The sequence below is a fragment of the Grampus griseus genome (genome assembly GCF_964374135.1).
Source record: "Grampus griseus genome assembly, chromosome: 19".
Lineage (NCBI taxonomy): Eukaryota > Metazoa > Chordata > Mammalia > Artiodactyla > Delphinidae > Grampus > Grampus griseus.
Window position 1 is genome coordinate 41250402 of NC_139013.1, and position 19166 is coordinate 41269567.

General features: G+C 39.9%; 1 protein-coding gene and 1 pseudogene across 2 annotated transcripts in view; one reads left to right on the forward strand and one right to left on the reverse strand.

Moving 5' to 3' along the window:
* SNTB2 (syntrophin beta 2) overlaps nucleotides 1–12533 on the forward strand; it is a gene marked incomplete at its 5' end in the record, with an annotated part of 92455 nt that extends 79922 nt beyond the window's left edge. The window contains 2 exons of the mRNA XM_082676545.1: nucleotides 10313–10497; nucleotides 12282–12533. Coding sequence (XP_082532671.1) covers nucleotides 10313–10497; nucleotides 12282–12374 — 278 coding nt within the window. The 3' untranslated portion in view covers nucleotides 12375–12533. The remainder of the gene's footprint in view (nucleotides 1–10312; nucleotides 10498–12281) is intronic.
* Nucleotides 4895–5505, reverse strand: LOC309837305 (ferritin heavy chain-like; annotated as a pseudogene). Its single transcript has one exon. The product of its transcript is annotated as a ferritin heavy chain-like (transcript).
* Nucleotides 12534–19166: the final 6633 nt, after the last annotated feature.

Here is a 19166-nt window from a genome sequence, read left to right on the forward strand (position 1 = left end):
TTAGAACTGCCTGGGCAGCATTTCCATGGGTCATCTTCTAACACTGGCACAAGGACAGCTTTTTCAATGTTGTCAAAGTAGCACAATTCTTCAACTATTTAGGACGTACTCTATATTTTCCTCACAACCACAATGATGATTCAAGCAATGACACCAATGCCTAGATCCCACCTTGGATTTTGACCAAAGCCACCACATCAGCAGTGTGATTTCTCACTTTCTCACTTGTCAGTCTCCTACCCATTTTCTCTATGGAGTGGTTGGTCACCACATTAAGGACTGTGAGGCTCTGGTTTTTGTCTTGGCCGCAGAATGTGCTTTCTGGGATGGGGAAGTCCTCAGTTGGAAAGTCTGGATGCTCTGTGTTCCTGTGTGGAGTCCCAGGGGTCAGGCCAGCACACTCATCACTGGCATATGGGGTCACCATAATCTTCTTCAAGGATCCTGAGAGATATGTTTCCCAAAACAAAGAGTGCAACGTGGCTTTTTAACACTTTTTAGTTTCGTGTTGTTTCTTTGGTGTCTGGCAGCTAAACTTCATACTACAGGAAACCAAAATCTATTCAGTCCTTGGCTCACAGTTGTTTAAATACAGATGACTTGATGAGAGGGAGAATAAGGACCAACTGGTTCCTTATATTTTTAGATGGACAAAAGAACATATTTTTTGGTAACTTTGAACTTTTTTGTTCTCATTCACAGCTCTATCTTAATATTACCTTGGTAATACTTTCATTTCCACAATTCAGATCAATTGATGTACTTACGAATCACTTACTGTATATTTAGAGCTGTGCCAGAAATAGTAAACTGGCTGAAAGTAAACTGCTTTGATGAGAACCAGAATTTCTTTAAAATTTGTTTGTGTGTGTGTGTGTGTGTGTGCGTGCATGCGTGCATGCATGTACTCATGCGTGTAGGCACGTAGTCTGTTACGTCTTCATGTGATGTATATGCTTAGTGTACACATACATGTATGTACACATACATACATAAGCCAGCATGTCCTTCAGATGCATGTTATCACCCTCTGTTAAACTATTGGGAGATTCAGAAAGGTTTATTTAAAACTATATTTGAGGCACATCGTACTACATATTCAGGTGTTTATGGTCTAAAGAAAGTCAGGAAGTGGACAAAAAGAAATCGGTTGAGCTTTTTTTTTGTCTCTTATGTGTTTGGTTATAGTTTACGCATTTAGAAGAATTTCAGTGACTACTTGTAAAATTTGACTAGTGAATGCCATACATTATCTTTATAATGTATGTTTAGTTTTAAGCCTTTATTAGATTATACTTAGAGTAGAATTGATCAGTAATCCTTCTGGTACACAAGGACTTTTTCCTTCTAGCAAATATAACTTTAAGATGACCAGGCAGAGAATGCAGTTAACACCCTCAGTTCCATAAAACCATTTTCCATTTGCCACAGGAATTGAAAATAGGAAAATACATACACTTTAGTGTGTGTAGTTGTTTGAACTTTAATAAGTATGCTTTTAAAAGGTTAATTTCATCATAACAATTATCCAAGCTCTTCAAGTTTTTAAATCATACATGAACTTCATGAAGATACTTTATATTTCTGTAGCTTGGTGATATGAAGACTAAGAAGTAGAAGATATAGGTAGGAGTTGCATTAAAAATATGCAGAGAATGTGCAAGAGAAGAAAAATGGGCATTTTAAAGTATTTAGAGTGGTGTTAGCATATATGAAAGAAGTTTGCTTTAACCATGTTGTTCTCAATTTCACAGAAATTCTCTTGAACCCCTTTTTGTTCCTTTACTCAACAAATATTGATTGAGTATATACTCTGCTTTTACTGACTATACTAAAATAAATAAGGTAGGTGTAGCCCCTTCCTTTGAAGTAGGAAAGACAGAAACAAAAAGAATAATAAGTACATGTTGGGGTTGTTATAAGTCATAAATGAGATACATGTGTCATCTAACCCTAACACACAACTCTGTAAGGCAAGTTTTATTACCTACATTTTCAAGATAAAGGAATTTGGGTTAGTGTGGCTGGAACGTGAACTGGAATCCTTTCAAAATGCAGTGTCTTAAGCCCCTGCATTTCCTCCTCTAAATGACTTATTCTTACGGGCAGATTAAACTCCTGGAGGACGTATACATTATCAGTTTCTCTTAATTCATTAAATCAACAAATGCTTAGTGTTTAATTGTCTACAAAGTGCTATGCTTTGTGATGAGAGAAATAGAAGCAAATAAGACCTGCTTCATGCCTTTGACCAAATAGCTATAAGAAAGGAACACAGCATCATGTTCTTCTTTTATAACCCTTGAGTGTGATTAGCCCACTAATGATACTTGATGGGCTGGCTTTTCCATGCAGTAACAGAGAATGCTACCTCAGCCTTTCTTTGAGAGCATCCTGGGCAGCCCACTGAAAGCCCACCCTGCAAAACCCACTCTCTTCTGGGTTGTTCTGGAAGGCCCAGAGGAGCCCAGGGTGACACAGCTCTGCAGCCGCTAAAGGGTCTTACTGGAAACATTGGAGCCCCCAAAGACCCCCTACCAAATAACTGGCCCCAGAGCAGCAGAAACAGGACTTGCAGCATAGACTTACTTTGACATTAGAGTCCTTTTTTAAAAATTAATTAATTAATTAATTCTTAGCTGCATCGGGTCTTAGTTGCAGCATGCAGGATCTTTCATTGCAGCATGCAGGCTTCTCTCTAGTTGTGGCACACAGGCTCCAGAGTGTGTGGGCTCAGTAGTTGTGGCGCCGGGGCTTAGTTGCCCCACGGCATGTGGGATCTTAGTTCCCCCACCAGGGATCGAACCTGCGTCCCCTGCATTGGAAGGCGGATTCTTAACCACTGGACCACAAGGAAAGTCCTAACATTAGCGTCTTTGTTCTTCATGATACACTGGTAATTACCAGCAGTCTCTCATTTTAAAAGACACAAAGTAGAAAACATAGATTGTATTTACCAGTATTCATCTTGGTGTAACAATGAGATTTATTATTAGTTAATGAGCCTTTTCTTCCTCTTAGCTTTATTAAATTTTTTACCATTAGGGAACTACTTAAAGAAAGTTATCTTTAATATATGTAATTACACTCAACAATATCCCCATGGTCTGAAAAAGCCAATGTCCCTGCCACTTAGCAGATTGTGAAGTAGTAGCCAGAGCAGTAGAAGGAAAACCAGCGCAGGTGAGGACAGTAAGTGTCATGGAAGCCTAAGGAAGAGGATTTCAAGGAGAGGAGTAGCCAGTAGGGTTAAATGTATCAGTTGGATGGTTTAGGCTGGAATTAAGAGAAAATGCCCTCTAAAATTAGATTAAACATTTAAGAAATGTATTTTAGATAGAAGAGAGAGAGCAAGCATAAAGGGGGGGGGGGTGGGTCTTCTCTTCCCAGTCATAGGTTCATATGCACACCCTGGACCAGTGGCAGTCACCAGGAGAAAGCTATGCTCTGACTGGCCCAGAGGCTATCTTCCCTTGAAGTTGAGGTCGTCCTTCCCTGAAACACATTAGGAGAGACTAGAAACCTGAATAAAATTGGAGTTTGGCTGTAAAGGAATAATGGAGAAATAAAATCTGGGTAGACAGCCAACAATGAGTCCTACAAGTATCAAGACAAGAGCTAAAGACGTGGGTCAGATTTAGGTACATGGAAATAATTGGTGCCCTTGGAGAGAGACGCTTAGGGATGGCACTGGCAGCTTGCAGAGGGCTGAGGGTTGAATGGAAGGTGAACCATGGATAAACTGAGTGTAGACAGCTCTTTTAAGACGTTTTGCTGTGAAGAGGAGGGGAGGGGAGTGGTAGAAAGAAGAAGGTAAAGAGTTGAGTAGTGGCATTTCTTATAATAATGAGAGAGACCTGAACATCTAAAAAAGCTAATGGAAGGGACCTGACTTAGAGGGAAGTGTTGAAAATGCAAAAGGAAGAAGGAATAATCAACCTTGGACAGTTTCTGGGATCCCAGTGGATGGGATCCAAAACACAGGTGGAGGGATTGGTCTTAGCCAGGAAGAGGGACAGAGGGAGGAGAGGAGGAATTGGGTGGAGATGTATACCCATATCTTAGCTGTTGAAGTGGGCATTGCCTTTTATTCCTGAGTAATTTGTGCCAAAGACACCCCCGGCTTTTACTCCATCCCTAACACCAGGTGCAATTGCAGGCTACTTTTATGTTGTTTCAGTTATTAAAGTTGTATCATACTTGTATAACCTGAAAAACAATTTTTTATTTTTTTGCCTAATGAACCATTGATTAGTCCCATACACCAAAACCGTCATTATAAAGAATTTTATAATATAATGTTACTGAGAAGCTGGAAAAAATATTAGAATTTTAGTTTGAGGATTTCCTGGGAAGTCTAGGGCTGAAAATAATGGATTGTGCTGGGGCCCAAAGATTGGCCCTCTTTTCCCAATCCCAGTGTCTTATATTTACCCAATTAAATAAGGTCAGCCTAATCATCTAGAATTGTACCCCCCAAACAGGCATTAATGCTCTAGATCAGTAGTTCTCAACCTCAACTGCACTGTGAAATAGCCTGCAGAGTTTTTTAATAATATCAATACCTAAGGTCTACCTCCATAGATTTTATTTTATCTTATTTTTTTTAAACATCTTTGTTGGAATATAATTGCTTTACAATGGTGTGTTAGTTTCTGCTTCCTCCATAGACTTTAATTCAGTAGGCTAGGGCATTAAAACGTCCAAAGGTTTTTTGGAACTTTAATGGGTTGAGAACCACTACTCTAGATTTTCAAATGAAAAACAGAATAGTTTATATTATTATTATTTGGGGGGGGTACCAAATTACTTTATTTGAAAGAATGGTACTAAGGAAAGAACTTGTAGATGTTTCGGTACAACTTACAGAAAAGGTAAAGGCAACCCAAACATGCATGCACTACCTTGATGCAGGGAAGTCATCCCCGTGGCTACAGGAAGCCAGCCTAAGGCTTAGCTCTCATTATCACTGTTTCCCAGGGTGTGCTTGTCAAAGGGATACTCTGCCATGCCAGATTCGGGGGCCCCCATCTTGCGCAAGTTGGTTACGTGGTCACCCAATTCTTTAATGGATTTCACCTTCTCATTCAGGTAATGAGTCTCAATGAAGTCACACAAATGGGGATCATTTTTGTCAGTGGCCAGTTTGTGCAGTTCCGGTAGTGACGGATTCACACTTTTTTCCAAGTGTAGCGCACATTCCATTGCATTCAGCCCATCCTCCCAGTCGTCACGGTCTGGTTTCTTGATATCCTGAAGGAAGATTCCACCACCCCGTTGGTTCTGCAGCTTCATCAGTTTCTCAGCATGTTCCCTCTCCTCACGAGACTGGTGAAGAAAGTATTTGGCAAAGTTCTTCAAAGCCACATCATCGCGGTCAAAATAGTATGACACGGACAGGTAGACTTAGGAGGCGTAGAGCTCCAGGTCGATCTGGCGGCTGATGGCAGCTCCCGAGCCCTGGTGGTAGTTCTGGCGCACCTACGAGGGGGACGCGGTCGTCATGGCGGGCGGCGGAAGAGAGGCGGCGGCGGGGACCTTGGGGCGGCCGGAGGGCGCAGTGAGGTGGTGGCGAGGGCTGGCGCTGAGCGGCCGGCCAGAGCGGGGCGGGGGGGTCGAGCGCCGGGTTCCGTCCAAGCACTGTTGAAGCAGAAAACTGCGGCGACTCTCTGCGAAGACTGCGTCCAGAATCGTTTATACGATTAAGGAGTCAAAACTATGTATTAAAAATAAATGAGTGTGTACGACTCTGAATACACTAAAAACCATTGAGTTTTATACTTGAAATGGGTAAATTGTAGGGTATGTGAATTATGTGTCAATAAAGCTTTTTTTAAAAAATACCATGTGACATTCTACATTTTGAGGGAGAAACGGGAAAAAATTCAGTGAATTCAGTTTAATGAACATTTTAAATAGAATAGCTACTCACTACCCTCAAGTTGTCACAGGCTTGTCAGGAAGCAAACAGAGAAATAACTGTCAGGCGTGACAGTGACCGTTGTCATCTGTCCTGGGTTTCGGTGAGGTCCGGGGGGTCACCATGCAGCAGCCCCTTCATTTCTGACAGTCCTCGGGTACGCTGTGAGCTCACCCGTGGTCCTCCTGGGTCTTCTTCCAAGCGAAGTGGAACATAGCCCTCCTCGGGGCTTAACTCCTGCAGTCTCCCTCTGTCTCCTCCTCTTCCTCTTCTGAACCTCCATCCTCTGCCTCCATCTATTTCTAGGGTTCCCCTCAATGCCTCACTCAGTCTTCCTCCCCCATGCTCTCCCAAGAGTCTGTTTATTTTAACTTCAAAAAAATTTATACAATTTTAAAAGTTACTTTCCATTTACAATTATTACAAAATATTGGCTATATTCCCCATGTTGGACAGTATATCCTTGGGCCCATCTTACACCCAGTAGTTTGTGCCTGCCCCCCCATGTGGCCCCCCCCCCCGCACCTCGGTGACCACTAGTTTGTTCTCTGTATCTGTGAGTCTGCTTCTTTTTTTGTTATATTCACTAGTTTGTTGTATGTTTTAGATTCCACATGTAAGTGATACCATACAGTTCAATAAAGCTATTATTTAAAAAATTAATGGGTACAATAATTGAAACCTTAAAGGTGAAGTCAGAATTTTCAAGTGCAGCTTATTCATCATATAAGGTCTCATCAGTGAACTTTGTTTAGAATGCCTGAGCTTGGATGAGTACATGTGGGAAACTCGAGATTCCTGGTTTTATGTGGTTTTATAGGCCTTGCTCCTCTGCTGTCTCCCACCCCACCGCTGATCATCACTTTGTTCCTGACCCCTACCCCAGATTGTGGGTGGGTATTGAAGGTCTTGGGGTGAGAGGAATTAGAGAAGAGATGAGGTTGGCTGTTTTGCATATTACTTGGTAATAAATTTTTCTGAAAAACCCTGAAAGTTTATTATTTTCATTTTTAGATGAGTTAAAATTCATGATAACTAATTATTGTGTACAGTACACACCCAACAAAGTACTTTTTATTAAACCTAACTGAAATAGTACCTCTATTAAGCCTTTTCCAATTCCCCAGAGTTTATCTACTTCCCCCTCCTCTATCCTCCCACAGTATTTTGTCCATTTCTCTATTATAGCACTTACTTCATTCTGCTGTATCCATATTTCCTTTTCTTTCTCACTTGTCTAAACAGGAACCATCTTTTGTTCAGCTCTGTATCTCCCTGCACCTAACACAGTGTCTGACACATAATATGTCCTCAAAACCATTTTTTTTCCAGTATAGATTAGTTGTGATTACCTGTCTGTCTTCTCTGCTGCCTTATGAGAGCAGAGAATTTTTTTTTAATATGAATAATGAATTAATGAACAAACAAACCAAAAAAACTAAAACATAATTCACAATTCCACTGGACAGTTAGTCTTCATGTATGTTTTCAGATTATTCTGAGTCCAGGCTCATGAGGTTGCTTCCCTTATCTTCAGCTCTGCCCACCATCAATCCACGATGTACCCGACACAAAGAGCACAAAGCACCCACTTCTGAGTGCTGACTGTTTATCTCCTTCCCTTGATTACCTCAAAAACTGTAGTTTCTTCCTCTCTTTTAAACTTCAATATTTGATGTCCTATGATTGTCCTTGAATGCTGCTGTTGTGTGTCTTTTAATATTTCTAATAACTACCCTGTCAGTAAAATTAGTATGTTAAATTTCTTACCATTGGGAATTCCCTGGTGGTCCAGTGGTTAGGAGTCTGTGCTCCCACTGCAGGGGGCGCGGGTTCGATCCCTGGTCTGGGAACTAATACCGTGCATGACATGAGGCGCAGCCAAAAAAAAAAATTTCTTACCACTTCTTATCTCTAAATTGAGGTGGATAATGGATTTATAGTCCTCCAAAAGGATTTTAGTTGAATCAAGACATCAGGATGGGGACTTCCCTGGTGGCGCAGTGGTTAAGAATCCGCCTGCCAATGCAGGGGACACGGGTTCGATCCCTGGACCAGGAAGATCCCACATGCCGCGGAACAACTAAGTCCGTGTGCCACAACTACTGAGCCTGCGCTCTAGAGCCCACGAGCCACAACTGCTGAGCTCGTGTGCCACAACTACTGAAGCCTGCGTGCCTAGAGCCCGTGCTCTACAACAAGAGAAGCCACCACAATGAGAAGCCCTCACACCACAACAAAGAGTAGCCCCCGCTCACTGCAACTAGTGAAAGCCCACGCACAGCAACAAAGACCCAACACAGCCAAAAATAATAAATAAATTTATTTTTTAAAAAAAGACATCAGAATGGTTATAATAAGCCACCTGGACCAGCTCAGAGCTTTGTTAATGAGGCCCAGATTCTGTCCCATCAGAATAGGGCCACTTCTCATAGGTGCCTGCCCTTCTCTCTCTCTCTCTCTCTCTCTCTCTCTCTCTCTCTCTCACACACACACACATTCTCTCTCTCTCTCTCTCTCCCCCTCCCTCCCTCCCTCCCTCCCTCCCCCCCGCCCCACCCCCACCGCCCCCATTAAAATCAGAGTCAGAGGCTTATTTCTCTTTGGTTCATTACTCCTGAGACCCTCTGAGGGTGAGGCAATCACATTGCCTCAACTGTTTTATTACTATTCAGGGAGAAGCCATTTAACTAAGACTATTAGGCACAACATTTTTATGGCCAGTTCATATTCTCATTCAAAATTATCTGGTATTATAAGTTTCGACAAACTGAGTTCTAAACCTAAACATACTCAGTATGACCTTTACTTCTCCTTTTCAAGGTTGAGGTAATCTTAAACAGTATTCTGTTTTTTTTAAAGTAACACACACAGACACTGACATTTGCTGTCCTTTCCTTTCCTTTCCTTCCCTCCTGAGGGGAAACAATCCTAAGCAGAACATTTAAGAAATCTCTTATACAAAAAGCTTGTTGAGGATTAATGGCTTGCCTTTGATGGCTGCCTTTGATGGCCAGATCTCGCTCCACTAGGGACACACCTGCAGGCAGAAATCCTCCCCTGCCTGCACTGGACCTTCTCCAGCCAGTGCTGTAAGGACTTGGGTGGACCTCATTCTTTGAGTATTTCTTTTCTAGACTAGAACTGACCCGTCTCTTCTCATCAGACCTCAATACCCTACTAAGTTATAGCTTCAGGGATACTAATAGAACAAAATTCTCTTGAAAACTGTACCCTGGTTGCCTTGATTGGGATCTTTTTGTTCTCCTTCCAAACCCCTCAGCCAGTCATTTAGAGATTATTGCATTAGATTACTTCCACAGGTAGTTAATTTTATCCATGTCCCCCCCGAGCAGGTTCCTTTTCTGAAGGTAATTAATATTCAAAGTTCACTGTTCAAAACTCTCCTATTCGAGTAGTGCTGAAAAGGGACACTGCCAATATTTGTTATTCCTTTGCCTTATTTCTTGAACATGCCAGCTGCCTTGACTAATTGAGTGTTTTTCGTGTCCAGCGCAAGGATACATTGGTCTGAGTATGAGGACTTGCTTGTTTGGGAGCCATTCTTCCTGTTCACAGTGACCAAGCCTCACTCAACTCTGGTCCTTTAGGTGATTGTAAACTCAGCTCTCAGAGGACTATGTTAATTCCCGTGTCGCAGAGGGCCTTTCACTTGTAGCCTCTGTACTGACAACAAAACTGCTCAAGTGTTAGTGAAACAGGGACTTCACCAGTCTTGACAGAAGACATTTGCCTGTCTTGATGATCGGTTTTTTTGGTCCCATCAATTCAGATATATCTTCTGAATTTTATCTTTGATAGGACTGACAGTGTGACTTCTCAAATACCAACCAATCCATGTTACTACCCTGAAAGGTGCTGTTTCTCCTTTGGTTGTTCCTCCTTCTTGCCCACTTGAAACCTTATTCTTACTTCTCACTACCTATCAAGTGTGACCGTTTTTTAGGGCCTTTCTCAAGTCCATCTCCAGGAAACCTTTCCTTGACTTTGGGCTTATTCAGTTTGGTGTTCAGTCATGTTCTATACCATCTACCTTAAGCAGTTAGGGATTTCATGTCTATGTCTGTCGTTTGTGAGGTGTTGAGAGCAGGGACCATACCTCTTCTTTTCCAGTACCATATACAGCCTACTGTCAGCACAAGTATTCACTTGGTACTCACTGAATTGAACTGAATCAGATCAGATGTCGAGGAAAGTTATGGAAATTCTTCCTCATCTCAAATAAGACTCACTTCAGGATGTTCCAAATAGGTTAGGTATCACACATTCTCAAGAAGATTCTTTTCCCTTTTTAGAAGTCAGGAGAAGCCTTTATCACTTTCTAACTGAAGTAGTAACTTTATTAATGATGTTTTTTCTTGTCTTCAATAGGCTGCACATTAAATGGCCAAGAGGTAAGACTCACTGTCCACTATGAAAGTGGGTTCACTATCTCCAGGGAAAATGGAGGTTCCAGCAGCATATTGTACCGTTACCCCTTCGAAAGGCTGAAAATGTCTGCTGATGATGGCATCAGAAATCTGTATCTGGATTTTGGTGGTCCTGAGGGAGAACTGGTAAGCGTGTTTCTGAAAAACATGTTTATTCTAATAGGTATTCTCTTTCTTCCTATTGCTTCTTACCTCTTCTATAGAAAATTATGGGCTTACAGACTGATATTCCATTTGGAGCCAAGAAATTCTTCAGTTTTCAAAGATGCATGGGTTTGGTTTTGGGGTTTCACTGGTTTTTTTTCCCACATTAGGAAATCATTCCCTTTTTTAAAAGTTTTGTTTGAATTTTAGAAAGAAAAAATAAATAGCCATTTTAAGAAACAGGCTTTTAACAAATATAAGGTACAAAATACTAAACCTGGCAAACTTTAATAAATGAATTCTATCCATTGATATTATCAGCAATTTGTTGGGATAAGAGTTAAAAGTAATAAAGTGACAGTTGCTACAGATATTCTGCTGATCAGAAAAAAAAGATATGGAGATATGTACATACAGCCATCATCTTTTTTTTTTTTTTTTTTTTTTTTTTGCGGTACACTGGCCTGTCACTGTTGTGGCCTCTCCCGTTGCGCAAAACAGGCTCCGGACGCACAGGCTCAGCGGCCATGGCTCATGGGCCCAGCCGCTCTGCGGCATGTGGGATCTTCCCGGACCGGGGCACGAACCCGTGTCCCCTGCATCGGCAGACGGACTCTCAACCACTGCACCACCAGGGAAGCCCGCCATCATCTTTTTTGACTTCTTGTCCTTTAAAGGAAATATCAACAGGAATTCATGAGTCCCCTTGGAGAACTAGAGAAGTGTGTCAAGTGTACTTTAGAAATCAGAAATCATGATAAAGAAGTCAAAGTCATGCCTTTTCTCTCTTATCAGTATTGAGCCAGTAGTTCAAGTCTTGTCTTATACGTGAAATCTTATGTCCATTGACACAGTCACGATAGGTGTAAATTTGAAAAACAGAATCTTGAAATTTTAGAACTGAAACAGATCTTAGGGATAATGAAGTTCAAACTCCAAATGAGAAAACTGTGGCTAGAAATCTTATTTTATTTTATTTTTATTTATTTATTTTTTTTTTTTTGCGGTACGCGGGCCTCTCACTGTTGCGGCGTCTTCCGTTGCGGAGCACAGGCTCCGGACGCGCAGGCTCAGCGGCCATGGCTCACGGTCCTAGGCGCTCCGCAGCATGTGGGATCTTCCCGGACTGGGGCACGCACCCGTGTCCCCTGCATTGGCAGGCAGACTCTCAACCACTGCGCCACCAGGGAAGCCCTAGAAATCTTATTTTAAATGATGAACCTTTAGGAAACTATGGATAGCCATGGACTTCAAAAGCCTGTTCATCTGATGTCAGCTGTCCAAATTAGAGACCTGTGCTTAGAAAGGTATAACTAGCCCTCCCAACTAGCTTCAAGGGTTGTCATTCCCACCACAAACCGATAAGGGGTATCAAAAATCATACACATAGATGGTCACACTTCAGCTGAATTTACTGTGATTCCCCCTGGGAAATATACTTACAGTCAGTGGTTTCCATATAGGATATTCCTCTTTCCTTTACATCTTCCTACGTGGCATGGTGAAATCTAGTACACCACCAATAGTGTCCTAATTGTGGATGTGAAATTTCACACTGGTGTTTAATTTTGACATAGAATAACCTTACTTCAGAGTACACTTCCATTTGCGGCTCTAAGTTCTGAAGAGTTGCCATAAATCTGGCACATCCATTATCCAAGTTCTTTTTAAAAAGTAGAACATCATGTCCAAATTTGTTTATTTTGCATGTTTGTTTATTAAAGCATCTGTATATAGCAGTGATAATTAATGTCCTTTCTCCACAGACCATGGACCTGCATTCCTGTCCGAAGCCGATAGTATTTGTGTTGCACACATTCTTGTCGGCCAAAGTCACTCGCATGGGACTGCTTGTATGAGCAGCAAAAAAATCAGTAAAGAGCCTTGAATGTCACAAGAAGTATTTCCACCTCAAAAAAAAAAAAAAAAGCACAAAAAGAAAGCTCTTTGCTCTCTCCTCCAGCACAGTGCCTTGACAAGGACCTACAAATCACTGCTGAACTGTAACCATGTTTAAAGAAGAGCTTGCCTTTTTCAAACTACCTTGCCAGAAATTCTAGGACTCTAGTAAGCTGCAAAATAAGGCTGTTGATTTATTGTCTAGTTTCCTAATGTGGTTTCTAAGTAATTAGGTTTATTTCCCTTGATAAGAAGGGTGGCTCATTCTTTTTCTTTTTGGACATAATCAAACATCTAATAGTTTCTTTTTTTTTCTTTTTCTTCTTCTTCCAATAGAATTTGTTTCAGGCTTAGCCTTGATCTTTTGCTTAGGACAGCTATCTCTAACCAGGTGCTAGTTTGCAGCAGCCCGTGCTTCTTGGTCACTCCATATAGTTTATACATTTTGTTGGATTTTACTGTCTTCACTTACTCGTTCTACCCTAGGAAGTCCTTGAATTGCATCACCAAAGGGTTCTTCATCTGTCATGGCTCTCCCTGCATCCCACCCTGGCCATCACTTCCCACTGCATCACAAGCTTTGCCACTCATAAGTGCTAACTTTAAGACTTAGAACTTGCAAGATTTGATTTACCTTGCCTTCCACTCCCTTTCTAGTAGTGACCAACTTGAAAAACAAGTTGGAAACCACTGCTTTGAAAGAAAAGTTTTGCTTGTTTTAGGATTTTCTGATTTTATCTTTTGTAGGAGCCAGGGGATAAGATTTATTTTAAAAGAAAATCCTCATTTTAGCCTAAGCCATTTTTTATTGCTTACCAAATGTGCCTTTGGTTAGGGTTAGTGGAGCTTTATTAGTTTGAATGACTGGATATCACTGCCGTTCCAGGGAGATCATCTATCTAATATTGAAGAATAATTTTTGCGGTGGGTTTCCTTAGTGCGGTATCTTTTTTAGTTGGCAGATCTCTTTAAGGAAGACAAATCCTGGAGAGCCAGCTTGTTGAAAGAGTACACTTTGTCAGTGAAGCCAGCTTGCTCTTTAGCACAAACATCATGGCACATTGCTTTGAGCTGTGTGAGCCCATGCAGGATCCTGGCCCTGGCCCTCTCCCTCTGTGGCAACAGAGTGGCATCCGTCAGCAACTCTAATTCAGTGCTGGCTCAGTGATGCATCCTACAATGGGCAGGGTGATGAGACCATGGAACAGCTACCTGGGCTTTGCTAAGCGTTGTCAGATATCATCATTAGGACATAGCAGCAGTAAGATTGCTGATTTTGTGGTACTGGAGAACTCAGCTGCTTTTTCCTAATTATGAAGGAGTATGTATCTGAAAACATTTAAAATAGTATAATAGCTATATAAAATGTCAAGGTTAGCACAGTCCCCAGATCTGAAAGAAAAGGTAACACTGACTTTGATGTTCTCTCTGCTCTCTGAAGAAAGTTCTAGGAATAGTTCTCATTTACTAGAGTTATCAGGAATGCCATAAGAGGACGTGAGCACTATGGAGGGTGGAGAAGGGTAGCAGTCCAAAGATGAAAAAGAAAAAAAACCCCAAAACCCACAAATGTACTATTTGCAAAGCAAGAGCTATTTGGTTTGAGTGCAGACTGACCTATAGGTGGGACATATAAAAGAGCAGACTCATGAGCAGAGAGAGTTCTAGTTGGACATTGTAACCTCATTGTCTTCCCTCTGCCCCATAAATGAGTTCTTCCCCCAGCTCCAGTCCCCAAAGTCTGATCTACTTAAAACTGGAAATTGAAATCTAGACTAGAATATATCTTTTAAGAGCTTTTTTATGTTTTGAAAATTCATAAATCTAAGTTTGGTTCCATCTGGCATACGTTTGCAAATCAGAGAAGAAAGAATCTTGAAGATCCAGCTATGGTTTCTGGAAGCAGAATTTCAACACACAATACCCTCAGATAAGGGAGCTTAGACACTTTTGGCAGTGAGAGTATTATTAATCTGAGAAGTCGAACAATGCAGTCACAGACTTTTGCAGCAAAGCCATTTGGTGAGGTTTTCTGTGTTAGTATGAAAGGCTAAGCCACTGAGAATATTTTCCGGGAGAACTTCTGAGCCACGCTGCTCATTCCTTCTATGAAAAAGATCTGTTAAAAGGTATGATTAAAATGTGGGCAGGAGAGGTAAGCATTGTGTGCATTTCGGCTCATTCTGCTCAAGCTTTAGCTGTCATAGCACCAAGATCCATAGGTTTCTAGTATCTTGAGTCTTGATGTGAAATGAAAGTGTATGGAGGGTTTCCTTTGACCACTAGCGCCCCAAGAGCAAGAGCCCTTCAGCTGCTTGGTTAACATACTTCAGCAGCTTTCCAATCATGGGTGACCAGGTTGTTCTTTAATTGTGTTTGTGGGATTTTCAAACCACAAATGAAGTGCTTTTTATGAATGGGACAGCCTTGATAAATAGGTATTTTGTATTAAGATGCCAGAATGTGGCAAATTATTTTCAAGTGATAACTGAAGAGGGGCATTTTTGATATTTCACATCTTTTATAGAACAGCTGACTTTTCACTTCTTTTTCATTTTGAAATAGGAAAATTGTTGAGAATGTGGTGGGCTTCCATGTGTAGAGTGGAAAGGAGCTGCATAGTAGTGCCCCCTCATTCCGATGGACACTCCTCGTGCCCTCGGGAACCAGGGCTTAGACGTCTTCTCCACATTCCACACAGAGGCCTATGAGCAGCCAATTGGTGTGTGAAAATTCTTCCTCCTCATTCTCTAAAACGTCTCCGCTCCCTCTCCCCCCGGAAAAAAAAAAAAAAAAAAAAAAGGAAAGGAAGAAAAGGCTCAATTATACTTTTTCTGGAAAAGGTGAGTCCTTTCCTGAAGTCTTCAAACAAATCTTACCTGGAAATTAGTATCTAATATTTTATATGAAGAAATACTTTAATGTATGTTTATACAGTATTTATTAGGTAGTTGTAACTATAAACTCAGCTACCTAGTAGAGTTTCAGATTAAATATTGGGACATGTACAGGAATCAAAAATACTACTTTAAATGGCATTCATCTATTTTAAAGCCATGTTTTAGCACTTTTTAGGCTAGCTAAAGTCTGATAGTGCTTGTTTTTATCATCTGTACTCTCACAAAATTTGTTATTGACAATTATTGCATGCAGGAGGGATCAAATTATTTATTATATTTTTATAAGTGGAAAAATCACTCTAACCAACAAATGATTAAAGTTGTTACTGATTATTTTCTTAATTTATCCTCCTAACAGAATGGTAACAAAGCTTTTTTCAGCTGATTAAATGCACTTAGCTAATAAACCAAAATTTACTCTTTAAAAAAAATTTAAACTGTGTGGAATCTGGACAAGACTATGTTTCTCCTAGAAAAAACACATTTCATTGTAAATGGTTTTGATGGATAAAAGTGTGTCCACTTTTGAGAAAAGATTATAATGGATTTTTTTAATTTTGAGAGAACCTCCAGGTCTCCTTGTTTAATTTATATCCATATTTTTAATTCAAATTATCATGTAAGCTGCTATGCAAAATCTATTAAAAGCCCTACTTACTCAAAGAGTTAAACATATTTGAAGCTTTCAGGGAAGACCTGTAGACTTAAGCACTTTCTCTGCTTATTTTGTATCTTAGACACTTATGCTGAATTATGTTCTTATTATTTTCACTGGTTATAAGCTATTGATTGTACATAATATTTAAACCATCCAAATATCTAGCATACATTTTCATGTCGCTGCCATCCACTGTTGACGCCATGAATGAAATGGCTGGTTAGAAAGCCAAAGGTCGTTTTCTTTCAATATCCAATGAAGTAAAATGCTGGATCTCTTTGGTCTCAAAGCATATTGAGATCTGCATATCTGTGTAAGGAAAAGAGACTTCTTTGGGATTCTGCTTAAACTTTAAGTTGAATTTGATTATAGTCATATTCATTTGTTTTATATATCTCTATCAGGTATATTACGTGCCAGGTGGTATTATATCCTACCTTGAGATTGGAAATCTCTTTCATTTAAATTTGAATTCTTATTGTGGCTTTTTTTTTTTCTCCATTAGATCAAAGTAGAGGACTCTGACATCTGCTACCATTCTCTCTGTGTCCCTATTTTAATTTTTTGATAATCTACAATTATTTTGTTATATATACTGTCTTTAAAAACTGACAGCAGCAGTCCCCCAACCCCTGCCCCCCTTTTTAAGCTATATATTTCACTGTGCTGGGCATAGAGACACTCAATAAATGTGTGATGACAGACAATTCTAAAATAATTATGCTGTATATCAGGATTATGTGTTTTGAGCAATATAGCTATTCCTATGGTATAAGGATATTCAGTGAAATTTATTTTATACTAGTAATAGACTACTTAAGTGGTTGATTTGAAACCCTTTCTCTAAAGCACACACATACACACATCTAGCAGATCAGTGATAATTTCAAGTTAAAGTAAGGTACAATTAATAGACAATAGAACACGTCTCTTTTTGACACTAGTTAAACTGCCAACTGGAAGAATGGTTGTTGTGTATTAACCTGAAAAATATTTTAACAAGATTTCTTCTTTTATAAACTTGATAAACGTGAGCTTAATTTCTTGTCACCTCTATTCTTCCTTTCCATTTTAGGTGACTGAACCAAAGCATATTCTGGTTTTAAAAGTGAATCTACATTTGATATAATGCATAAATATGCTGTTTGTAAATGATTGCTTGCTCTCCAATGAACATTTGATTGTAGTCAACAAAAATCTACCAAATGAACTGTAATCCTTGAATTGCCACAAAATAGATTAGTTGAAACTAAAAGGATATAACAGAGAAATGATACTTCATTTTATTGTAAGATTAGGTATTGTGGTAGATTTCTAACTTCTGAGTCCTGTAAGTACTTTACTCAGTTTTGTAATAATCTTACCTCCCTGCCATTGACACAAATGCAAAAGTTTTTGAGTCCCTCTTTATCCTAGTCACATGTACACCTTTGGAACCTGATTATCACCTCTTCCAAAGTGATAGAAGTCTCTTATGAATAGACAAAAGGTTCTTTGGGACCCTAGAGAAATTTTTGAAACTGCAAACCTAATTAATGATATATTAATTCATGGATTCTTTCATCTAATAAGCATTTATTAATGTACAGTTCTGCACAGGCACTCTGAAAGGTCCAAAAGAAAGTTCCTGCCCTCAAGTAGCACATAATCCATTACTTCTCAATCACACCATGCCATCTATTTATCAGTCAGAGGTTAAGTAATTAACCACCTCATATTTTTACCAAAGCATATCTGCAGTTCTGCTTATCTGGCAAATTGGAAAATATTTAAAAGGATGCTCAGTCTTTGATCCATGCTAACATGAAAGAACTCCAAGCACATTTTAGTAGGTTGGTCTTTTCATCATGCATCATTTTTTAATTCAAAATCAGGCTTTAGTTTGTGAAGGAGACTAGTGTAGAATATCCTTAGTAAGATAAATCACAACAACGACAAAAAGTTAGCTCTATTGCCCAAAGTGGATCAATGAGAAAGTCTTTTTAAAGAAAAGTTTCTTTTAACTGTAAACAGAAAAGATAAATGTATATTTCATCTACCCACTTTATAGATTGTGCTGACCCAGTCATTTTCACATTTGCAGCCTTTAAACATCTCATTTGCTGAAAGTCCTTACATGTCGTAGATGGACTGTTGCTCCATTTGAGAGATCAAAATAATGAAGATATTTAAAACTTAGCAAAATTCCACTTATTCTAGAACACTCAGACATTCAAACTCAGTAGAAAGGGCACCTAAAAAAAAATAAGAGCAGTTGTGTGAATTTTTCCATATTTTCCTTCAGTAACAGTCCCTTTCCATCTAGCTTGCCTTCCATCTATCACTAGAGGCAGCCTTTCAGGCAACATCCTTTGTCATGCCCAGAAAGGCCCTGAGAGGTCAGTGATTGGAATGGCTTAGGGAACACAGTCTCATGGGCTCCTTCCCCTTGGTTTTCAGCATCCTGGAGTTGTGCACACAAATTAGGTCATGCCTTCAATGTCTTGGTCTTTACTTTAAACCTGCCCTTTGACAATCAGGTGCTAATGATTGTATACTATTGGAACCAGCACATAAGTATTGTCATGTTAAGTGTCTGTTCCTCCTAGGTTGGAAGAAGTGCTTTCCTTCTATCTCAGTCCTGTTCAGGTGGGTGTCAGTTACATTTTTTCACCTGTTTTGTGAATTAACAGAATTTGGAGGAGGAGAAATGATCTAAACTAAGTTTTGGGTTTGGCACGATCATCAATCTTGATGATACTCTTCACACCTTAAAGCAAACCTGCCCTATCATAAGAACCAATTTCTGATTGTTTTTCTCTAGTTAGGACTCCAGTGTTATGTTTACAGTCTGTTGGATGGATTCAGCGTGATAAGACCTGGGTGCCCAAAGAATCTGTTTCCCTTGTGGTACCAGACCCAAGGTCCTTTACAAAATAATGTGGCAAACCACTACCTATAAAGGCCTGTTTTGGCTAATCTGTGCAAACTTTTATTATACCCTCTTGTATGTATTCTGTCCTACGCAACTCTCATTTTTTCAAGTATTAAGACTTAGAAAGCTAGGATGACACTTCTACAAAGAATTAGAAGTATGTGATATTCTGGTGTTTTCCTTCCTTTTGGAACCCTGTATTTAAACAAGACTTCTTTTTAAGTGTTGTTTAAAATTTAGGTCTCAAGTCTTCTGGCATCACCAGACTACCAAATCAAAA